The sequence below is a fragment of the Lissotriton vulgaris genome, chromosome 8, assembly GCF_964263255.1.
Source record: "Lissotriton vulgaris chromosome 8, aLisVul1.2, whole genome shotgun sequence".
NCBI lineage: Eukaryota > Metazoa > Chordata > Amphibia > Caudata > Salamandridae > Lissotriton > Lissotriton vulgaris.
Window position 1 is genome coordinate 742,225,768 of NC_141696.1, and position 22,968 is coordinate 742,248,735.

The window sequence follows — 22,968 nt, forward strand, 5'->3', positions numbered from 1 at the left end:
CAGCACAGCAGAGCCCGCCGACATCCCAGGCCGGTAGATGGTCACATGTTCGTTTGCAGGCTTCATTGGGCAGCAGGCGAGCTCGGCTCGGCCTGCACAGACCCTGTAGGAAACGGTGTGTGCTTCGCAGCAGCCAGGCCTAGAGCGCGCCCCCTATAGGTCCATGCGTGGAGCTGCACCGCGTTTGCAGGCATGGCGCAACAGGCTGGGGCGAGAGCGGGGAGACGTGGGTGCTCTGCAGGGGTGATGGGACCTGGTGTAGAGAAGGCGAGCAGGCGACCGTGGGGGCGGAAGGAAGAGGGGGCAGTGGTGACAGGGAGATGCATGGGCACGTGGGGAACATACCTTCCATGTCACGCGCGACCCTTTGAGCCACTGCTGGTTTCGTAGAAAATACCACTTTGCATAAACACTATTAATGCTTACAGTGACACTACAAGTCCCAGAATGCAACACTGTGAGGTTTGTGAGAAGAGAGACCATCGAGAGAGGCATGAGGATGGCAGAGTTAGGACCTGTGACTGGAGATTAGCAGTGAGTAGGACACATGGGAGATTTAAGACTTCGGTGCGGAGGAGGGGGGGGTGAGGAAGAAAGGGGATCGGCATGAGGTTAGGGAGGGAGACATGCATGGAGGGAAGGTGGCGTGCTGGTGACATCCCCGGTCGCGGGATCGGCTTCGGTTTGCATTTAGTTTTTCTGGTGGGGTAACAGAAGTAAAACAAGCAACAGGCTGGGATGTGGTAAGCAGCAATGTAGAGCGGGATGGGGGCGATGGCCAGCAAACACATGCAATCTTATGTTGTGCTGCAACTAAGTGAACAAGGGAAACTAGTTGTATTACAAAGGGTTGCATTATTATATAGGACCGGTCTTAGTTTTTGCCTTTCAGCCCATTACAAGTGTGAGCACTCCGCCTGGTGGTACTGGTTTAGTGTACTTCATGAGTATACGAGTCTGTGAGGTGGGCCCCGAGTTTTCTAAGTGAGCCGTCTAACTTGTTAATAAATGTATTTAGGACATTGCAAAGGTACAAGCAAGCTTCGCCATTGAACCACGTTAGGGAAACAAACGTATGATCGAGACCATTCTGCCTTCGCCAGACATGTAATAGAAAGCAATCACCCTGAAAGTGCCTAGTGAGGGGGCCAAAGTGTTGGTTAGAGCTGGTGATTCCTTGCATGGCTTGTGAGGGGGCGTGTGCATTGTGTCCGGGGCTCGAGCCGAGCTGCACCATTTAATATGCAAATGTACGCAGCTGTCAGAAGCAGCGGGATTCCTCTCACACTCTCCTGTGACTTCCCCTCGGCGGCGAATGCCCCATGATAAACATTAACTGGGTTTAAATTTTGTAAATAGCTCTTAACCACAACTGAGTAAAGCGTTTAAAAAACACAAAAAGCATGGGAGAAGAAAATAAAAAAGATGCGCAGAGAGAGGCAAAGCAGTTCTACATTACTGACTTTCAAGGTTGTATTTCATCGCGATTAAAACAAGCATATGGTGATGGGGTATGAGGCCATCCGAGCGCACGCTGGGGGAGCCTTTGAAGTCTGCTGGCAGGGGGAAGAAGGGTTACAAGACGCAGGCCCTGCAGTGAATGAATAATTATGGGAGGAGAGATGCTGGCCTGAGGCAGAGCGCACCATATGGAGAGGGAGGGGGTTGGGCCGAGTGCAGGAGAAATGCTGCTGGCAGGGGGAAGGCTCGTTCAAGCTCGTGCATGAGGAGCTTGTCACATGATTGTCACGTGATTCTTTTCTCATGAACTGTTTGAAATCCGCCTGTTAGGAATTTTTTGGATTGACATTAATAGGTTCGAGTAAACTCGACCTAAAAAGGAGACTTAGAAATTTCAAAAAATAAATAATCATATGATCATATGTACTCAGACTATAAACACTTTTCTGTTTCCAGGAGTATATTCCTCACATGGCACAAGAATATGGATTCCAGTACGAGTTGGTTCAGTACAAGTGGCCTCGCTGGCTTCACCAGCAGACTGAAAAACAAAGAATTATCTGGGGTTACAAAATTCTCTTTTTGGATGTACTCTTTCCACTAGCTGTCGACAAAATAATATTTGTTGATGCAGACCAGGTAATTATAAGACATATTTTGTTATACAATTTTTAAATCTTACAGTAATGTCCCAAGTGTCACTCACTTTGAAGCACTCACTATTGTTGAATGTTTTTCTGCGGTGTAGGTTAGTTATGGGAGGGCAACAGCTAATAACTGTACTGGCAAGCAGTTGCTGCAGTTGAAAACCATTCATTGTTAACCTGACCAGATTACAGACTGAGCATTTAATTTCTGGATGCTCCCAATGCAGGAAGTTGATCTTCAGTTGCACTTGTCTTTGGGGCAGAAAAAACTTTTTAAAAAATCCATATCATTTTGTAATTGTTTTTATGACAGCCTCTTATGTCCTACTTTCTCAAGCCTGCACTTAATCACATATATACCTAAGCAGGCTGCTATGATACTCCATTATTGGTAAACCTTCATTTTGACAAGTTAGAGGGAATACAGAGGTCCATGAAAAAACCTAAAATTCAGAGAGAAAATTGTAAGTGATGGGAACTGAGAGTCTCCTTCAACTAGTTCTGGTGTCAAAATTCAGATTTTAGCGATTCCGTGCCATCACCAGGAATGTTTTCTTTCACCTGCACCACCTTTACCAACAGCAAGAGATAATTCTTCTTCTGAAGCTTCCCCAGAAAGTTGCCTTTGTGCGAATGGTGGTAATCTCTAGACTTGAAAACTGCATCACAGTTTTCAACGAGTTACCAAAAAAGGAACTTCCAGAAAGACCAATATCGCTTCAGCCATCTCCTAACTGATCTCCTAACTGATTTGAGATGCCTTCATCTTATTCCCTGAGTACATTCTAATGGCTAATAGTGCCTCAGGTCGCTTCTAATAGGTCTTCCTTCCCTAATAGCCACCCAGATGCATAAGATTGGTCACACTGATACTGCTGGCCATGCACTCTGCATGATGCAAAATATTTATTGATAGACCTGTTCCCTCCATGACTCTTCCTTGTAGCCCATCCTGCTCAACTAGAATTCAAGGGAGATTTCTTAAAATTCAAAAGAGAGTTCAACACCCATCACTTCAAAGAAGCCTATGAAAATCTTGTGAATGCCACAAGCCACAAATCCATGTTCTTACTCTTTTTATCCTATACAAGTCTTAGTTCTCAAGCATGGCCCATCAGTTGCTTAAGGCCAGTGAACGAACCACTAACCTTCTCAGTTGACGTCAACCCTATAGACCTTTGCTGTCTAACCCACTCACAAGGTTTCCTACAGAAAACTGGAAGAACAGTATTCCAGTCCTACCTGTTCAACGCCTTGTCTGAGCACCTACTGCCACCTTCCCTGACTCCCTTCAGCCGTCGTTTACTGACAATGGCATGCAGAACATTAAACAAAAAATATAAAGAACTGAAAAAGAGTGCCCTTCATGCATATATGCTCTGCATATAATTGAACTGTATTCCCCAATTTCTCTTTCCTCTCCCATTGTTTGTTGCGATTTGTTTTCTTTGAAAAATAACGTAAGTTACTTGCTGATACCAGGTTCCCTTTTTCAATGCTCCTAAAATGTGGATTCTGATATCTCTCCTTTAAGATTTTAGGGCGTATTGCTGTCCATATTAGCAGGGACTGTATTTTGGCGAGTATATCTACATCAAAAGATCTTGTGTGTTAAACCCTATCTCTCTATTAAGAAACAAATGTCAATTTCGGTTCTGTATAGTAAGCAAGTGTGTTGTGCCTTGTGCCTTCAGCTCGATCACAGCCAATGTAACAAATATGCTTTGATGCATGCTGAGGTGCTGGAGAAGTAGGTGAAACTCTTCCGGGACAAGGCATGCTGTAGCAACCCTTCCTAGGCCCAGCCATCTACAGGTAAATTGTGGAAATGGAGATTTTCCTACCACAATAAGTAAAAAAATGAGGCAGTGGAAAAACAGGTCCTGTTCATCTCCCAAAAGGAGAACCTGCTACAGAGAGATCTGGAAGCTGAAGATGCAGTTCCCTGGTGCTAGGTCCGCCTAATTTTCAGAGCCTATCCTGGTCTTGGATACATTGGAGCCAAAGTTCCTTTCCCCTTCTGCCAACACCTCTTTGAGACCTTTCAGCAGACTACTTTTTATATTTTCAGAGCAGCTTCTCCCCCACTCTGGGATGTTGGCTGCGACCAAACTATACATATATGATCTGCCTGCTGCCAATGGGATTTCCGCAGCTGCTCCAGACCAGTTGGTGTTGCTTTGAGTCATACCCTTAACTAAGCCCAATTCAATATACAAGCTTTGGAAACTCTATAACACTTGCCCCTAATAGAGCAAAGCCTTACTTTGGTGATAAAGAGCTTGTTTGAGTATGAACCTCTTGCAGAGCACCACCCAGGGGCACAGAAGATTGTGCGCAGAGCTGAATTGGCTTGTATTCTTTTGCATCATAGATGTCGGCCTTGAATTTTCATGCATTGAGGATAATGATAGTGAGGCAGACCAGTTACTGCTCTTCCATTACACTGATGCTGGCCTCTGCCTTGACCCCCAGAATGTTTATTGCCATTATTCCTCTTCAGAAATTTAAAAAGTTTATGCCCTTCGAGCCCCCCTTTAAAGAGTTCTGCTTATTTGTCTCTGTCATAAGAAATGCCACTGTTTTGAAATATCTGAAAGAGACACGTTAGTGATAGATTCCTTACCTTAGAATATCCCCAGGCGTCAGACTGGATCCGGAAAATTTTGCGTAGCAGTACCCTTGCGCGTCGGTAGGCGTCGTCTGCGGCTCCGCGTCCGTCGTCGGCGTCGTGGGCGCCGTGATGACGTCGTCGGAGTATATAGACGCCGCCTCCGCGTGCTGACGTCAGTTCTTCTTTTTTCCGCGCCAGCCAGCGCAGATCTGGAAAAAGCAGTTCCCTAGTCATTTTTTGACTAACTTTTTGGATCTTTTGATCTATTTCAAAGTCTTCACGACTCCGACAGTGCCGTTAGGGATGCCCGGCTTCAAGCACTGCGACGGGTGCGAATGCCTCATGTCGATTACGGATCCGCACCGCCTGTGCCTGACGTGTTTGGGCGTCAACCATGACGACGAGGCCTGTTCCGACTGTCGGGCCCTCTCGAGGAAGGCCAGGCGGGAGCGGTCCCGCAGGCGACTCGAGATCCGCCAGTCGGCCCCGCGCCATGTGAGGTCCCGGTCCCGGTCCCACGGGAGGTCGAGGGACAGGTCGCGGGGGCGGAGCCGTCACAGCTCCGGGAGTCGGCGCCACTCCTCCGGGTCCAAGTCGTCAGGTAAGAAGCATAAGAAGTCGAAGAGACATCATCGCTCTTCCGACTCCCCCCGACGCTCGCGCGATGCGGCCGGGGGTTCGGGTGACACCGCCCACGCGGCTCCTCGTGAGTCGCGGGCGCCGCGTTCGGCTCCATACCCCCCGGTCCCTGGGCTGAACGCGACGCCGGAGGAGATAGAGCGCTTCCTCATGGCCATGAGGTCCCTTTCTTCTCCGACGGGTTCCGCGGCGCCTACGGGCCCAGCGAACCCGTCGGGGGGCCCTAGTGGGTCGGGGTCTGCGACCCCGACGCCGTCGGGTGCTTCGGCCCCGACGCCGCCGGCGTCTTCGGCGCCGCAGGGCTCCACGATCCCGACGCCGCTGCTGCCCTTGGGCTCGCCGCCGCAGGGTTCTGCGGTCCCGGCGTCATCGGTGCCTTCGGGCCCGACGCCGCAGGGTACCGTTCGACCCTCGTCGGGCGTTGGATCGTCCCCGGTGGACCTTACGACCCCCCCGGGGTCGGTCCGTGTGGTGTCCCCTCCGGCGTCGACCTCGGCCGACGCCGTCCCCACTGCCTCCTCTGTATGGGTTCCGGCGTCGGGACGGAGCCTGTCGGCGCCGATCTCGACGCCGGTCGGGGAGTTCCATCCCTATGACCCATCCTCATTCGATTACGACCCTGAGTCTCAGGAGATGGGGGAAGAGGAGGATTGGGAGGGGTCTGAGGACCCTCTGACAAGGGAATGTCAGTCTAACATGGACTGGACAGGAGACCTTGGGGAGGCCAGTGGCCTGGACACCTCTCCAGACCCTGGATTCGTCTCTCCTCCTTCCGTGGCTTCGGAGGAGGGCGCAACATATAGTGTGGTGTTGATGAGGGCTGCTAAGGTGTTGGGCCTTGAGCTCCCCGTCGCGGCCGTGAGGACTAACCTCCTCACTGAGGTCCTTAAGCCGCAGTCATGCTCCATGGAGCCTATGCTGCCGTTTAATGAGGCCTTGTCAGACGTTCTTTTGGGCACTTGGTCCAGGCCCGCTACAGGTTCGCCTGTAGATAGGAACGTGGCCAGACGCCACCGCCCGGCCCCGGGCGACCCATGTTTCCTGTCCACCCACCCCACTCCCGAGAGCCTGGTTATCCAGGCCTCTAACTCCCAGACCGCCTTCCCGACGGCTCCCCCTGACCGGGAATCCAAGAGGTACGAGGCCTTTGGCAAAAAGGTGTTCTCGTCCCTTAGCTTGGGACTGCGGTCTTCCAACACCGCATGCCTCTTGGGCCGTTACACCCATTCTATATGGGAAACGGTGGCGGAAGTGCTGCCAGAGTGTCCGTTGGAGGTACGGGCCAAACTCGGCCAAGCCCTAGTGGAGGGCCGGGACGCAGCGAAGTATTCGATCAGGTGCGGACTGGATACAACTGACTCGCTGGGCAGAGCGATGGCTACGACGGTGGCGATTCGACGCCACGCCTGGCTCAGATCCGCCAACTTCTCGGCTGATGTCCAGAATACACTCATGGACATGCCGTTCGATGGCCGTCGCCTCTTTGGCGACAAGGCAGACCACGCGCTTGAGCGCTTTAAGGACTCCAGGGCTACGGCCAAGTCCTTGGGCCTCTCGGCCCCGCGCCAGCAAGTGGGTGCCTTTCGCTCCTTTCGTGGCCAAGGAAGGGGCGTCCCCACACGTGCCGCCAGCCACTCGCCGCAAACTGTCGTCCAGCGCGGCGGCGGCCGTGGAAACCGCCGTGGAGGCGGTCGGGGAGGCAAGCGGAGCCAGTCCACACCTGCCCCCGCAGCATCCGCCTCTAAACCCTCCTAGTCCGTGCTTTTCGGCCCATGTGACGCCAGTGGGGGGCAGGGTTCGCCATCACCACTCTCACTGGCGCACAGTCACTTCGGACAGGTGGGTGCTGCAGATCGTCCGAAGGGGCTACTCCCTCCCCTTCGAGACGACCCCTCAAGCCATGCCACCGCAACACCACCGCGTATCGGGGGATCATTTGCGGCTCCTGCAGGAGGAAGTTTCGGCCCTCTTGGCCAAGGGGGCCATCGAGCGCGTTCCTGGGCAAGAAGTAGGACGTGGTTGCTACTCCCACTACTTCCTGGTACCCAAGAAGGGCAAAGGGGGCCTACGCCCTATCTTGGATCTGAGGAACGTCAACGGCTTCCTCCGGAAGGAGAAGTTCAAAATGCTGACACTGGCTCAGGTCTTGGCTGCCCTAGACCCAGGAGACTGGATGGTAGCGTTTTATTATTATTATTATTTTATTTCGCGATTTCTAGAGCGCCTGGTGACCCGTAGGCATCCCCGCGCTATTAAACCTGTCGCTGTCCAGAGAGGGGGGAGGAAAGGATTAATTGGGAAACAAGAATGTTTTAAGTTTCCTACGGAACACTATGTGGGAGGGTTCCAAACGTAAGCTGAGGGGGAGTAGGCGTTGGACTTGCAGGATGCGTATTTCCACATCCCCGTCCTGCCGGCCCACCGGCGTTACCTGCGGTTCACGGTAGGCCTCGAGCACTTTCAGTTTACCGTGCTCCCCTTCGGCCTTACCAGCGCCCCACGGGTGTTCACGAAAGTGATGGCGGTGGTCGCAGCTCACCTGCGCAGGTTAGGGGTTTCAGTCTTCCCCTACCTAGACGACTGGTTGTTGAAGGCGGACTCGCCCCAGGCAGTCGTCAACCACCTCCAGACTACGGCGGATCTCCTGCACAGGCTGGGATTTTCCATCAATGTGCCGAAGTCACACCTGTGCCCCTCTCAGAAGCTCCTTTTCATCGGAGCGTTTCTCGACTCGGCGCAGTTTCGGGTTTACCCGCCCGAACAGCGAGTCCGGGATATTCAGGCCCTGATTCCGATCTTCGGGCCGTTATCCCGGGTTTCGGTCAGGCTGACGCTGCGGCTTCTGGGGCTGATGGCCTCCTGCATCCTTCTGGTGCATCACGCACGGTGGCGGATGCGGGCTCTGCAGTGGGACCTGAAGTTTCAGTGGGCCCAGCACCGGGGCAACCTTTCCGACCATGTCCTGATCTCGGAGGGCACTGCGAGACAGCTGCAGTGGTGGCTCACGGACCGCGATTGGGTCAACGGCAGATCCCTCTCCCTTCCCCAACCGGAGCACGTAGTTGTGACGGACGCGTCCCTCCAGGGCTGGGGAGGCCACTTGGGAGAGGCGGAGATCAGAGGACTCTGGTCTCCGGCGGAGTCCCGGCTCCATATCAACCTGTTGGAGCTGCGGGCGATTCGTCTGGCACTGAAAGCATTCCTCCCGTCTGTCCGAGGGAGTGCAGTGCAGGTGTTCACCGACAACACCACCGCCATGTGGTACTGCAACAAACAGGGCGGTGTGGGGTCGTGGACCCTATGTCAGGAGGCTCTGCGCCTCTGGCAATGGCTGGAACATCAGGGCGTGACTCTGGTGGTTCAACACCTGGCAGGTTCTCTGAACGCCAGGGCGGACGAACTCAGCCGTCGGTGCTCGATGGATCACGAATGGCGTCTGAACTCGGACGTGGTGCAAGGCCTCTTTCTGCATTGGGGAGAGCCTTGGTTAGATCTATTCGCCACCGAAGAGAACGCGCAATGTCATCAGTTCTGCGCGTTGGAATTTCCAAGGCGGCACTCGCTCGGAGACGCTTTTCGTCGCGAGTGGAGCTGCGGTCTGTTGTACGCCTTTCCGCCTATACCTCTTCTGCCCAGAGTGCTGAAGAAGATCAAGCGCGACCGAGCACAAGTCATCCTTGTGGCTCCGGACTGGGCACGAAGGTACTGGTATCCCGAGCTACTCAGTATGTCAGTCGATCCCCCGGTTCGTCTGCCTCTTCAGGAGGACCTTCTGTCGCAGCAGCAGGGGACGGTCCTCCACCCGAACCTGTCCAGTCTCCACCTCCATGCATGGAGATTGAGCGGCGACAGTTGAGGTTCTGGCACCCCTGCTTTTCACTCTTTTTATCAACGAAGTAGACTCGATCCTTAAGAAAGCACCAGCGGACGCCCCTAGAGTAAACACAAATACCATCCCTGTGTTACTTTATGCGGACAACGCTGTGTTGCTTTCTAGGACCCCCCGGGGTCTACAGCTCTTGATGGACAAATTTGTGGCCTTTATAGAAAAAAGAAAGTTGGTCATCAACAAGAGCAAGACATATGTGATGGAGTGTGGTGCCAGCAATGTCAAAACTAAAAAGCCCTATAGGTATCACATTGATGGCCAGGTGGTGCAATGTGTGGAAAATTTCTGTTACCTGGGGGTTACCTTTTCTAAAAATGGGCGCTGGGATGTTGAGCACAAGGTGGTGCGTGATAAAATGACCAGGAGCGCCAACGGAATATTTGCTTTTGCAAGTAAACTAGGTAGTAGAAGGCCCAAGGTAATGCTTAAAATTTTTGAAGCCAGGTGTCTCTCAGCTGCTCTTTACGGAGCAGGGGTTTGGGGGGTATCCAGGGTAGAACCTTTACAGGTAGAAGAGAATATTTTTCTGAAAAAATTACTGTGTCTCCCGACATCCACCGCTAACGGTCTGGTCCACAAAGAATTAGGATTACAACATCTAAATGATCTATTACTGTTGAGACCTTTGATGTTATGGCGCTCGGTCTGGATGAAAGACGAAACCTCATTTAACAGGGCTATTATTGAGGACTGTCTACGTCTAGACTTTTTTCTTAAAATCCCATGGATTAAGTACACAATCGAAACCTTTGCCAGGGTGTTTGGATTAAACGTTACACTAGATCACTGTTCTGCCTCGGACTTCTCTAAAGAGAGTCTGAAATCTATCTTTTTAGATCATTGTGCAGAAAAACGAGATATGGATGATCTCAAGCTTTCCACCTGTATACGTTATAACCAATTGAATGAATTTGTGGGCCTACATCCCTACCTCCCCCAGGTGACTAAAGGGCAACACCGGTTTGTCCTCACCAGGATGAGGATGGGTACGGCCCACTTATTGGTTGCATTCCCTGAGATCAAGATGCGCCCTATAGGTCCATGTCGGTGTGACAACCTTTCAGAACAAAGCACAGAGCACTTTCTACTTGTATGCAACCTGTACAGTGAATATCGAAAATTCTTTTTAAAACCTCTATTTATTAAATATGGAGCAAGAACTATTAAAGCGGCAATGAAGTTACTTTTTAACTTGCATCACCTTGACATCTGTTTTTATACGGCTAGTTATATACTCAGGGCTATCAGCTCTAGGAAAAGCATGATTTTTTAAATTTACAATTTTAAAGTAATTTATTTATTGGAACCGTTCTTTTTATTATCTGACATATATATGTATCTTACTGTATTTTTTAGCAGATTGTGATTGCCAAGTGTATTTTTAGCAGATTGTGATTGCCAAGTGTATTTTTTGTTTGTTTAATATGTGGTGTATGTATTGTTATGTACTTTTATGGACATGATTTACATGTTTCCGAATAAAGTTTTTGACTTGACTTGACTTGCCTCCTGAAGTTTGCAACATCATTCTGGCAGCCAGGCGTCCCTCCACAAAAACGGTATACGCCTGCAGGTGGAACAGATTTGTGGCATGGTGCACAGCAAAGGCTGTGGATCCCCTCAATGCCCCTCTCTCTGAGATTCTTCTCTTCCTTCTTTCTCTTGCCCAGCAGGGCTCTGCTCTGGGCACTATCAAGGGCTATCTTTCGGCTCTTTCAGCCTTTCTGAGGCTGCCTGATCAACCTTCTTTGTTCAAGTCCCCTATAGTAAACAGATTTCTGAAGGGCATCACTCATACCTTTCCTCCGGTTCCTTTCGTGATGCCTCAGTGGGACTTGAACCTGGTTTTAACATTTCTGATGTGCGCTCCCTTTGAGCCACTTCATAACTGTCCACTTCGCCTTCTTTCTTTGAAGACTGCCTTCCTGGTAGCCATCACCTCTGCCAGGAGAGTGAGTGAGCTCCAGGCCCTCTCTTGTAAGCCTCCTTTCCTTTCAGTCCATCCGGACAAGGTTGTTTTGAGGACTAGGCCCTCCTTCTTGCCTAAGGTGGTCACGGCCTTCCACATGGGGCAGTCCATCACATTGCCCACCTTCTTTCCGCCTCCGCACCCCTCGAGAGAGGAGGAGAGGCTCCACCGTCTGGACCCAAAACGTGCGCTCTCGTTCTATCTGGATCGCACACGCCAGTTCCGGGTGGATGACCAACTCTTTGTTGGGTTCGCGGGCGCTAAAAAAGGGAAAGCGGTGCACAAGAGGACCATTTCTCGATGGATTATCATGTGCATCCAGGCGTGTTACTCCTTGGCTAAGAAGGAACCACCTGTTGGGCTGCGGGCTCATTCCACTCGAGCCACAGCCACTACAACTGCCTTGGGCCGAGGTGTGCCCTTGCAGGACATTTGCCAGGCTGCTACGTGGGCTTCGTTGCACACGTTTGCGAGGCACTACTGCCTGGACAGTCAAGTCCGGAGGGATGGCTACTTCGGCCGTTCCGTTCTCCAGGACTTTCTGGTGTGATTATTGGTTTGCAGACCCACCACCACGGGGATGGTATTGCTGGGGTATCTATTCTAAGGTAAGGAATCTATCACTAACGTGTCTCTTTCAGATGCACAAGTTACTACTTGTGTAACGATATATCTGTAAGAGACATTAGTTAGTGATAGATTCCTTACCGACCCACCCATCCTCCCCGTTCTGCGAACCGATATCTAGGGTTAAGGTCATCCCCTTTCAGGGCCCTAGTTTCTTGGCACCAGTGTCGGTTTTTTGTCATGGCTCTGCGCTTCTGGCGCGGAAAAGCTGTGGCTAAGAACTGACGTCAGCACGCGGAGGCGGCGTCTATATACTCCGACGACGTCATCACGGCGCCCACGACGCCGACGACGGACGCGGAGCCGCAGACGACGCTTACCGACGCGCAAGGGTACTGCTAGGCAAAATTTTCTGGATCCAGTCTGACGCCTGGGGATATTCTAAGGTAAGGAATCTATCACTAACTAATGTCTCTTACAGATATATCGTTACACAAGTAGTAACTTGTGCGTTACTTGCTTCTTCTACAGGTCAAGTCTAACTTGTTGACTTTGCTTTTACAGCCCTGTATTTCTTCCTTGGAGCCAATACTTCATCTTAATGATTTCCTGTTGAATCCCAAAATGCCCACCTTAGAAAAGTCATTTTCATCACCTGCCTTGAACAGATTAATTGCTCAACCCCTTAATGTAGGCCCACTCTTGTGATGCCAAGTTTCTGTTAGAGCATTCTTCTCCTTAGAAGCCTGGTGGTTGAGGCTCTGTCAATAAAATAGACACCAAATTATTTTCCATCCTCTAAAACAGATTGAGCGTCCAAGTGAATTGATAAAATTGGGTGCAAGTCTTATGCCAGCTTGTCTCTGCGGATGACCTATGCTTTGTGGGAAAAGGCAAATCTGGTCACACACACTTACTTATCCCAAGAAGCGACTATTCTACCAGTTATTTAAGGACTGCTAAACTCGGCCATATCCTCTGAATGGGTCAGAACATCACAAACAATGTTAGCCAGTCCAAGTACATGGAATGTTCATCCAGTTGCACATTTAGTTGCATTGCAAAGGATATTGTGGTCATGTTAAATCATATATAGTGGCTGCAGTTATAACACTGAGAAGCTTTTTGGTTACAGAGCAGATTCCATTTTATAGGTATTTAAACAGAGCAGAGACACTGCTCCTTCCTAGATCTTACTTTATCTACTCAGTAATTTCACCAACAATACTGAGATCTTCGATTCTTCAGGATACAGCATTCCTTAAATCAAAAGCTTTCCCCTCTGTTTCAGCCTTCTAAGCAGTTTTTTATTTGGTCCAAGGAAAGTGTATTGTTAATGGAAGGCAGCATCAACAGCCCCAGCTCTCCTACTCTACCATCACAGCCACAATGACCAAACTGTTCTAACTTCTTCCCTCACTACCTCTACCAACTACTTGATGCATTGGTTTCATGGTTTTCACACTGATGGAAGGCGAGAGCCTTGGCCCACATGCATTCCAGAGACCATGCCCTTCCCTTTATTGATTTCCAGTTTGAATGTGCTTTTTGTCGTTTCTTCAGCCTCTGCTTGTTTTGTTCAAGTCTTGATGCCAGAAATCCTCGTTGTGTTTGGAAAAGGCACCCCAGGGACTCACCTAAGGTGATGAGCGGAATGTTTGTAAATAGTGTAACCACTTACAATCTCTCATGGTATCATTCCTAACCATTGTTTTTGTCCACCATGTCACCTCAGATTAGACCCAGCCATATGCAAATCAGCCTTGGTCCTGCTCCAATAGCAACAGCCCAGCCCAAACTGACAAGCCAGGCCCTCACTGAACTGGAACACAAGCAACCCAAGACCAGTTTCATCCTATTTGGGCCTCTTCAGTCTAGTGCAGCTTGGTTCCAGTGGCACAGTGAGCACAGGACCCTGTCTACGCATACCCTTGGCGACTGAGAGGATTACTTCAAACATACAAATGGTAATGGAAGGAATGCTAACAAATAGTCTACCTATTTTCAATTGCTCACGGTAGCATTCCAAACCATCAAATGTGTGCTGTGGCCCAGTAGCACCTGGACCTCCACTGAACTCTGATGTGAGCCTCTGCCTGAAATTGTGAAAGGGCTTCCCAAGAGGTCCTGGGTGCTTTAGGCAAGTACTCCTGTGGTCGTTTGGACACCAAATGAAAGTTTTGAAACTTTTGAAAACGTTTCCACCAGGGCTTTAACAGGACACGCTGCAAAAAGTATCTGACCAGCAGTTCTACAGCTTTGAATTGGATTTCAGCTTTATCCTACTCAAAGATCTGCGCACCTCTGAAAAAGTGACACCGCTTATTCTGCATTGGATCTTAGAAGAAATGTCAACATTTTTCTACTAAAAAAAGTGTCAAAGTCCCTTTCTGAAGTGAGACTGAACACGTTTTCAAACTTTTTGACTACCAGATTTTCACTGGAACCAATGCACTCTGTGCATCCAACTCTAACTCCATCGCAATCAGCCTGAAATTGTGCTTAAGTCCTGGTCTGAAGCTTGCATAGATTATCAATGGTGCTTAGTGCTTTTTGGTGCTATTTCTAATTAAAACTGTGAAAATTCATATCTCTGGTTTTCCCTATTGGATTTATTGACTTTTGGTGTCATTTTTTGTTTATTAAATTGTACTTTATTTTTGCTAATTCAGCTTGGGATTTTTATTGTTTGGTGTTATGACCTTATTACCGTTGTGGTACTCTTTAAATAGTTTACATATTGGTCTAAGTTAGGCTGATATGCTCTGTGACAAAGCATACAAGGGGTTTCAGCTCAGGGTAATTTGGTGAGTTTGACGGTTGGCCCTGACAAGAAAAATTATTATTCTCTAAGGTGAGAAGTTGCCCACCACTGATAAAAATGCACTTTCTTACAGATCTGAAGCCAGATTGGTAATCCTGATGTAGGTATTGTGCTACTCTCTTTTTAGTGCTCTTGCCAGTAAATAGTAGATTATCACATACAAATGTTGATACATTTGTCTAACCGTAATGCCATGGTTTTTGAGTTTCCAACAATGACTCAACAAGATTTGCCATATGGAGTCAAGCTGCACTTCACTGATGGGGCCCAGGAAGGTTGCAACATGATTGGGGTTGCTTCTGTTCTGTTCAGAGGGCATGTGACATAGCACTCAGTGCTATAGTGAGGCTATAGGGGAAGGGCCAAGACTGATGTGCATATGGATAAGGGACTGCCTGCATTGGTACAGGTAAGCTGAAAGTGGTAAAATAGGCAATGCCTACATTATTTACTGTTTATCTAATTTAAATGAAGTATTCACATCAATGATTTGTATGTTTTTAATGGCAGAATGTAGAGGAAATCTGACAGCTCCTTTTAGGTGCTTTTAATACGGAATACTTAATTGAAGCAACCTTTTCTTAAATCCTAAATGTCTGATGGATATTTCGAGCTGCAGATTCCTCATTTTTTTAGGCTAAATTCCCAGGTTCCTTGTGAAGCCACAGCAAATCCGTGAGTAGCACAAAGCTATGCTTCGTCTCTTCGGCCCACTTCTGGCTCCTTGTAGCACACCTCTGGGATCCAAGGAACCTCAAAGGCCTCTACCTGGTCCTCTTTGCAAGCCGGAACCTCTGGCCCTGTTAATAGCCATTACCAGCTACAGTGCTGCCATCAGTCTTGGCACCATAGCCCACATCAGACCCCGGATCATAGACACCGACGTCAACACTGAATGATGAAGAGCAACCAACTGTGCTATCCGACACCAAGTTGACTCCTCTTCAACGGAGGCTGGACCCTGATCCCACTGGGCTGCAGCCTTCTGGCAATTGATCAACTTTGATATATTGCCCTTGCCTCAGGGAAGTGCCCAGATCATTAACAGTCTTTTTGGCACAGATTTTGATAATTATTGTAATTATGAAATTGCTCAACAATATACTGAAGACTAAAGGGAATGATATACTGCAAGATGCCAGTGGACTGGATTCTTCTTCAGACACTGGATTGGTCCCTCCAGTTGGGCTGGCTACTATAGAAAGTGCCTCCTTTGCAGTTGTGATGCGGAAGGCATCTGAGGTTCTTGATCACCAGTTGCCTACTATGGAGGTAAAAAACAATGTTTTCCAAACCGAACAAATTAATGCTGAACCCCTCCTACTTTTTAAATATGCCCTCACAGACACCCTTCTTGAGACATGGGCAAAGCCAAGATTCAGGCCACTAATAATTAAGCAGATATCGAGATGCCACCACCCTGCCCCGGGTGATCCAGCCTCCCTAACGCAACATCCGACCTAAAGAGTTTGGTATGCAGGCATCTTCAAGAAAGGTCAAACCAATTGCCTTTCCTACCAACATACCGGATAGAGAATCCAAACATCTTGAAACATTCAGAAAACACATCTTCTCTTCCACCACACTGGCTTTGCGGGCCATCAATGTCAGCTGATTACTGGGCCCCTATACTTCTGCCCTTTGGGATACCGTTGCTCAAGTCCTACCTGCTGAGCCTGATGGCTCATGGTCCACCCTTACACAAGCCACTCAGAATGACTGCAATGCTGCTAATTTCACAATTTAGTTGTGGGATGAACACTACAGATTGCCATGGTTAGGAACTTGGCACCAATGTGACACTTAGGATACTCTCCTGGTTTGAGGTCTATGGGCATCTCAGGGGATGTCTAATCTTCTGTCATGGATATGCCCTGGCATGGCGGCAATACTTCTTTAGTTTTCCCTTCCAGGTTCACAGCGATCTTTTCAGAGACAGGATTCAACATGCCATCACTTCAAATAAATAGGTCCTACAAGTTTTCCAGCTGGGTTACACCCTTCCGTTCCTTTTAATCCCACCATATATTCCAGCGCCCTAACAGCGGCTGACAGAGGACCATCTGTCCCTCTTGCAGCAGGATGTGCTGGCCCTTTCGCCCAAAGGGCCGATAGAGATGATTCTAGCCTCAGAAGTAGGAATAGATAGTTACTTTCGCTACCTCCTTGTGCTGAAGAAGGATGAAGGCCTTAATCCTATTATAGATCTTCACCCTCTCAACGCCTTCCTATGGTAGTACAAATTAAAGATGTTCTCTCTGGCACAATTCTTGTCTCCATTCGACCCTGAAGACTAGCATTGGACCTGCACAACGCTTATTTCCAGTGCCCCATCCTGCAGGCCCACAGGCAATATACGTGGTCCACAGTGGGGCAGGAGCATTTTCAGTTTTGTGTGCTCCCTTTTTACCTTACCAGTGCCCCTCGGATGCATCTTTGGAGTTCAGGGGTTCCAGTCTTCCTCTACCTTGACAACTGGCTACTGAAAGCAAGCTTGTTTCCAGGTAGTTGTCACCCACCTTCAGACTACAGCAAACCTCTTGACATCTTTGGGATTCCCTATCAGTGTGCCAAAGTCACACATGACTTCTGCATAAACACTCCCTTTCATCTGAGCTATTATGTACACAGTGCTGGTTCATGCCCCCCCAAAGCTGAGAGACAAGGACATTTGGTCTATGATTCAGATGTTTCAGCCTCTGTCTTGGTACTCAGTGAAGATGAATGAGGCTGCTGGGACAGATGGCCTCCTGCATCATGCTGGTCAAGCATGCCTGGTGTCATATCAAGGCTCTGCAGTGGGATCTGAAGTCCCAGTGGACACAGCTCCAGGAGGACCTTTCCAACTATGTCCTAATTTCAGAGGAGATTTCTAATGACCTATAGTGATGCTTGCTGGACTGCGATTGGATTAGTGGCAGATCCTTCTCCGTATCCCACCCAGAACTAAAAGTGGTGACCGATACATCGATTCTTGGTTGGGGAGACCATCTGGGAGAGGTGGAGATTAGGGGCGTCTGTCTCCAGCAGAGGCCTAGGTCTCATTAGCCTCTCGAACTTTGGGACATCCACTTGGCATTAAATGCCTTAGTGATATCTATCAAAGGGAGACTAGTGCAGGTGCTCAAAGATAACACCACCACCAATTGTGTGATATTGCAACAAGCAGGGCTGGGTTGGGTCATGGACCCTGTGTCAGGAGTTGCTAGCCTCTGGAAGTGTTTGGAACAATAGGGGATTTTCCTGGTGATACACCACCTGGCGGGATCTCTAAATGCCTTGGTGGAGGAATTCAGCTGTCAACGCCTGGCAGATCACGAATGGCAGTTACATCTGGATGTGGCGCAAGGTACCGTCCGCGACTAAGAAAATCTTGGCTTTATCTTTTTGCCACCACCCGAGCATGCAATTTTAACACTTTTGTGTGCTATAGTTTCTCAGACATCCTTCTCTCGGAGACTCATTCCACCTCGAGTGGAGCTCTGGACTCCTGTATGCCTTTTAGATGTTGCCTCCCCTCCAGCAAGTTCTGAACAAGATCAGGAATGACTGGGACCAAATCATCCTAGTGGCTCTATATTGGGCCTTGAAAGTGTGGTACCTGAAACTCCTGGGCATGAGCATCTATCCTGCAATCAGGCTGCCGCTTGTGAGGATCTTCTGTCGCAACAGCAGGGCAAGGTTTTGCACTTGGGCCTGTGCAAGCTTCACCAACATCCTTGACGATTGAGTTGATGGCATGTGACTGCATTCGGCCTTCTTCTAGAGGTGGTTGATGTTGTTTTGGCAGCTGGGTGTCCCTCCACAAAATCGGTATACTATGGTTGTTGTGGTTTTGTGCAAGTCTCAGCAGACTGACCCACTTCAGGCCAAACATTCGGAAGTGTTGCTTATTGTATTGTTACCAGCCCAGCAAGGACTTGTCTTGGGCACAATTGAAGGTTATTTGTCTGCTCTTTGGGCCTGTTTGCAGTTGCCAGATCAACCTGCTTTCTTCAAATCACTTACAGTGATGCATTTTTTAAAGCTATGCTACATATGTTTTCACCTACTCCTTTTAATATGTCCATGTGGGACCTGAATCTAGTTCTCTCATTCCTCATAGCACACACCCTTTGAACCTCTATGCAACTGTCCATTATGGTGTCTCCCCCTCAAGAGTTTTCCTCATTACCATAACATCGGCGTGACGTGCGGCTTTCCTTATCGCCATTACATTAGTGTGACTTGTGCATGAGATGCAGGCCCTCTCTGTCAACCTGCCTTGCATGACTTTCTTTCTAGGCATGTTGATATTGAGGACCCAAACTTTCTTTGTTCCAAAAGTGGTGACACCTTTTCCCCTTAGGCAGAACATCACCCTACCAGCGTTCTTCGCTCCGCCTTATCCCTCTAAGGAGAAAGACTGACCAGCGATTAGATCCTAAAGAAATCTCAGCTTTCTTATCTATTGTACCAAACCCCATTAAGTGGGCAATCAACTTCTTATTGGATTCACTGCAGCGATAAAAGTCAAGGCAGTGTACAACAGAACTATGTCTCACTGAATCTTGCCCTCTATCAAAACTTCTACACATTGGCCAAGAAGTTTACAGGCACACTACCAGGGAGGTACTGTTTTGGTATCCCTTCAAAAGATGAGGAATCTGAGATCAGAAATATCCATCAGGAGAACAGGTTGCTTGCCTTTAGTTACATTCTTCCTGATGAATACTCAGTCTAACCACAGATACCTCACCGACTCTCCTATCCTCCCTGTTCTGTGAAATGGAAACAGTCTCAATCTAGAGATCTGGACACTGGTCATGCACATCTGCTGATGGGCTCTGCGTCTAGCGGCGAGGACAGCCTAGAGAGCAACTGACGCTTCCTGGAATGGGTGGTGCTTATATGAGACTCTGATTGTCACTTCCGGAATGCAATTACGTCGGAGTGGAGCTCCATGATGCCACCTACCGATGCTCAGGTGTACTGCTAAAAAAAATTGGGATACAGTCTGAAGCCTGGGAAATGTTCAAAAGGTGAGGAATATGCAGACAGATAGAGTATCCAACAGAAAGAGCGTTACGGAAAGTAAGTAACCTAATCTTTATTGCCATTTCAAAATATTACATATCAGGTGCTTTTGTATAAACATCCCCAGTTACCTCCATTTTATAATGTTTAGGATTATCAGCCACCCGGAATGATATTTGGTAGTCCACAATAAAAAAATAAAAGAAATGATGGTTTGCTCCGATTATTTTTTTTGTACATGTTCATTTCAGCTTAAAGGTTCAGAAAAAAAACACGCAGTGATAGATTCCTTACCATAGAATTACCCCCAGGCGTCAGACTGGATCCGGGAAGTTTTTCGTCAGCAGTACCCCTGCACATCGGTAGGCATCGTCGTGCAGCTCCGCGTGCGTCATTGGCACCAGGTTGATGTCGCTGGAGATACTTAGACACGCCCACGTGCTCTGACGTCAGTTTCTTTTTTTCGCGCCAGCAAACGCAGATCTGGGAAGAGCAAGTACTCCCAGTCATTTTTTTACTGAGTTTTTTGTGGCCTTTTACCTCATCGTTTCTAGTCGATCGACTAGTGTCGTAGGGATGCCTGATTTCAAGACTACTGGGCCTGATGGCCTCCTGCATCCTGCTGGTGGATCAGGCCGGATGACATATGCGGGCTCTGCAGTGGGACCTGAAGTTCCAGTGGGCACAGCATCCGGGCAACCTGTCCGATCACGTCCAGATCTCGGAGGGCACTGCACCGCAATTGCAATGGTGGCTCACGAATCGTGATTGGGTCAATGGCAGATCCCTTTCCCTTCCCCAACCGGAGCATACAGTTGTGACGGACGCGTCCCTTCTGGGATGGGGTGGCCACATGGGGGAGGCGGAGATCAGAGGCCTCTGTTCTCCGGCAGAGTCCAACCTGCACATCAACCTTCTGGAGCTTCGGGCGATCCGACTTGCACTGAAGGTATTCCTTCCTTCTGTCATGGGGAGAGTAGTGCAGGTGTTCACCGACAACACCACCGCCATGTGGTACTGCAACAAACAAGACATGGTGGAGTTGTGGACCCTTTGCCAAGAGGCTCTGCGCCACTAAGCTTGGCTGGAACATCAGGGCATGTACCTGGTGGTTCAACACCAGGCAGATTCTTTGAACGCCAGGGCGGACAAACTCAGCCGCCTGTGCATGATGGATCACGAATGGCGTCTGAACTCGGACGTGGCGCAAGGTCTCTTTCAGCAATGGGGAGACACTTGGTTAGATCTATTCACCACCGAAGAGAACGCGCAATGTCATCAGTTTTGCACGTTGGAATTTCCAAGGTGGCACTTGCTCAGTGACGCATTTCATTGTGAGTGGAGTTGCGGTCTGTTGTATGCCTTTTCGCCTATACCACTTGTGCCCAGAGTTCTGAAGAAGATCAGGCGCGACCGGGCCCAAGTCATCCTTGTGGCTCCGATCTGGGTCAAAGTGTATGGTATACCGCGCTACCCAGTATGAGCATCGATCCCCCGATCCGTCTGACTCTTAAGGAGGATCTTCTGTCGCAGCAGCAGTGAAGGTCTTCCACCCGAACCTGTTTAGTCTCCACCTCCTTGCGTGGAGATTGACCGGCGGCAGTTGACGTCTTTCAACCTGCCTTTCTAAGTCTGTAATATTATCTTGGCAGCCAGGTGTCCCTCCACTAAGACGGTATACGCTTGCAGCTGGAATAAATTTGTGGCATTGTGCACAGCAAAGGCTGTGGATCCCCTTTCTGTCCCTCTTTCAGAGGTTCTTCTTTTTCTTCTCTCTTTGACCCAGCAGGGCTCTGCTCTGGGCACTATCAAGGGCTGTCTCTCTGCCATTTCTGCCTTTTTAGGGCTTCCAGATCAGCCTTCCCTATTCAAGTCCCCTGTTGTAAACAGATTCTTGAAAGGCATCACATACATGTTTCCTCCTGTTATTTGTGTGACGCCTCAGTGGGACTTGAATCTAGTTCTTACTTTTCTGATGTGTGCTCCCTTTGAGCCACTTCACAATTGCCCTCTTCGTCTCCTCACTCTAAAGACTACTTTCCTGGTTCCCATCACCTCTGCCAGAAGAGTGAGTGAGCTCCAGGCTCTTTCTTCTAAGCCTCTTATTCTCTCTGTCCATCCGGACAAAATTGTTCTAAAGACTAGTCCTTCTTTTCTGTCACTACCTTTCACATCGGGCAGACCATCACTTTGCCCACCTTCTTTCCGCCTCCCTCAAAAGAGGAAGAGAGGCTCCACCGTCTGGACCCAAAACGTGCGCTCTCTTTCTATCTGGACCGCACACAACAGTTCTGGGTGGATGACCAGCTCTTTGTTGGCTACGTGGGCACAAGCGGACCATCTCTCTGTGTGTCTTTCTGTGCATAAAGGCTTGTTACTCCTTGGCTAAAAAGGAGCCTCCAATGGGTATGCACGCCCTTTCTACCAGGGCGACAGCAGCCACTACTGCTCTGGGATGGGGAGTTCCCTTGCATGGCATCTGTCAGGCAGCTACGTGGACTCGCTGCACACATTTACCAAGCACTACTGCCTGGACAGCCAAGTCCGGAGAGACGGCTTCTTTGGCCGTTCTGTTCTTCAGGACTTTCTGGTGTGATCTTGGTTCGCAGACCCACCACCGGGGTTGGTACTGCTGGGGTATCTATTCTAAGGTAAGGAATCTATCACTACGTGTTTCTTTCAGATGCACAAGTTACTTACCTTCAGTAAAAATGTATCTGTAAGAAACATTATTAGTGATAGATTCCATACCACCCCACACATCGTCCCTGTTCTGCTAACTGATTTATAGGGTTAAGGTTATCCCTTTTGGGGCGTTAGTTTCATGGCACCAGTAGTCAGTTTCTTGCATGGCTCTGCGTTCTTGGCGCGGAATGTCGTGTACAGAACTGACGTCAGCGTGCTTGGAGGTGTCTAAGTAGCTCCAGTGACGTCATCCCGGCGCCAACGATGCACGCGGAGTCGCAAGATGACGCCTACCGACGCGCAGGAGTACTGCTGACGAAAAACTTTCAGGATCCAGTCTGATGCCTGGGGAGATTCTAAGGTAAGGAATCTATCACTACTATTGTTTCTTACAGCTATATCGTTACCGAAGGTAAGTAACTTGTGCGTTAAATCATATGAAATTGTTAAACGCTTTCGAGCTTGAAATCTGAAGTAACAATACTTCATAAATATTTATAAGCACCTTCTTCATCTTCATTTGGTTTTCCAATTGGTCACTGTACAATAACTTGATTTCCCATACTGTTCTAAATAAGCAAAACCATAATCTGTAAAGGAAGGTGTAGAAAGAACAATATTAAAGTTTGTAATTCATAGATGCTGTTATTTTGTTAA

General features: G+C 48.9%; 1 protein-coding gene across 1 annotated transcript in view; it reads left to right on the forward strand.

The window, feature by feature from the left end:
- UGGT2 (UDP-glucose glycoprotein glucosyltransferase 2) overlaps positions 1-22,968 on the forward strand; it is a 1,432,652-nt gene that overhangs the window by 1,280,655 nt on the left and 129,029 nt on the right. Inside the window, exon 34 of the mRNA XM_086936163.1 lies at positions 1,918-2,100. Coding sequence (XP_086792289.1) covers positions 1,918-2,100 — 183 coding nt within the window. The remainder of the gene's footprint in view (positions 1-1,917; positions 2,101-22,968) is intronic.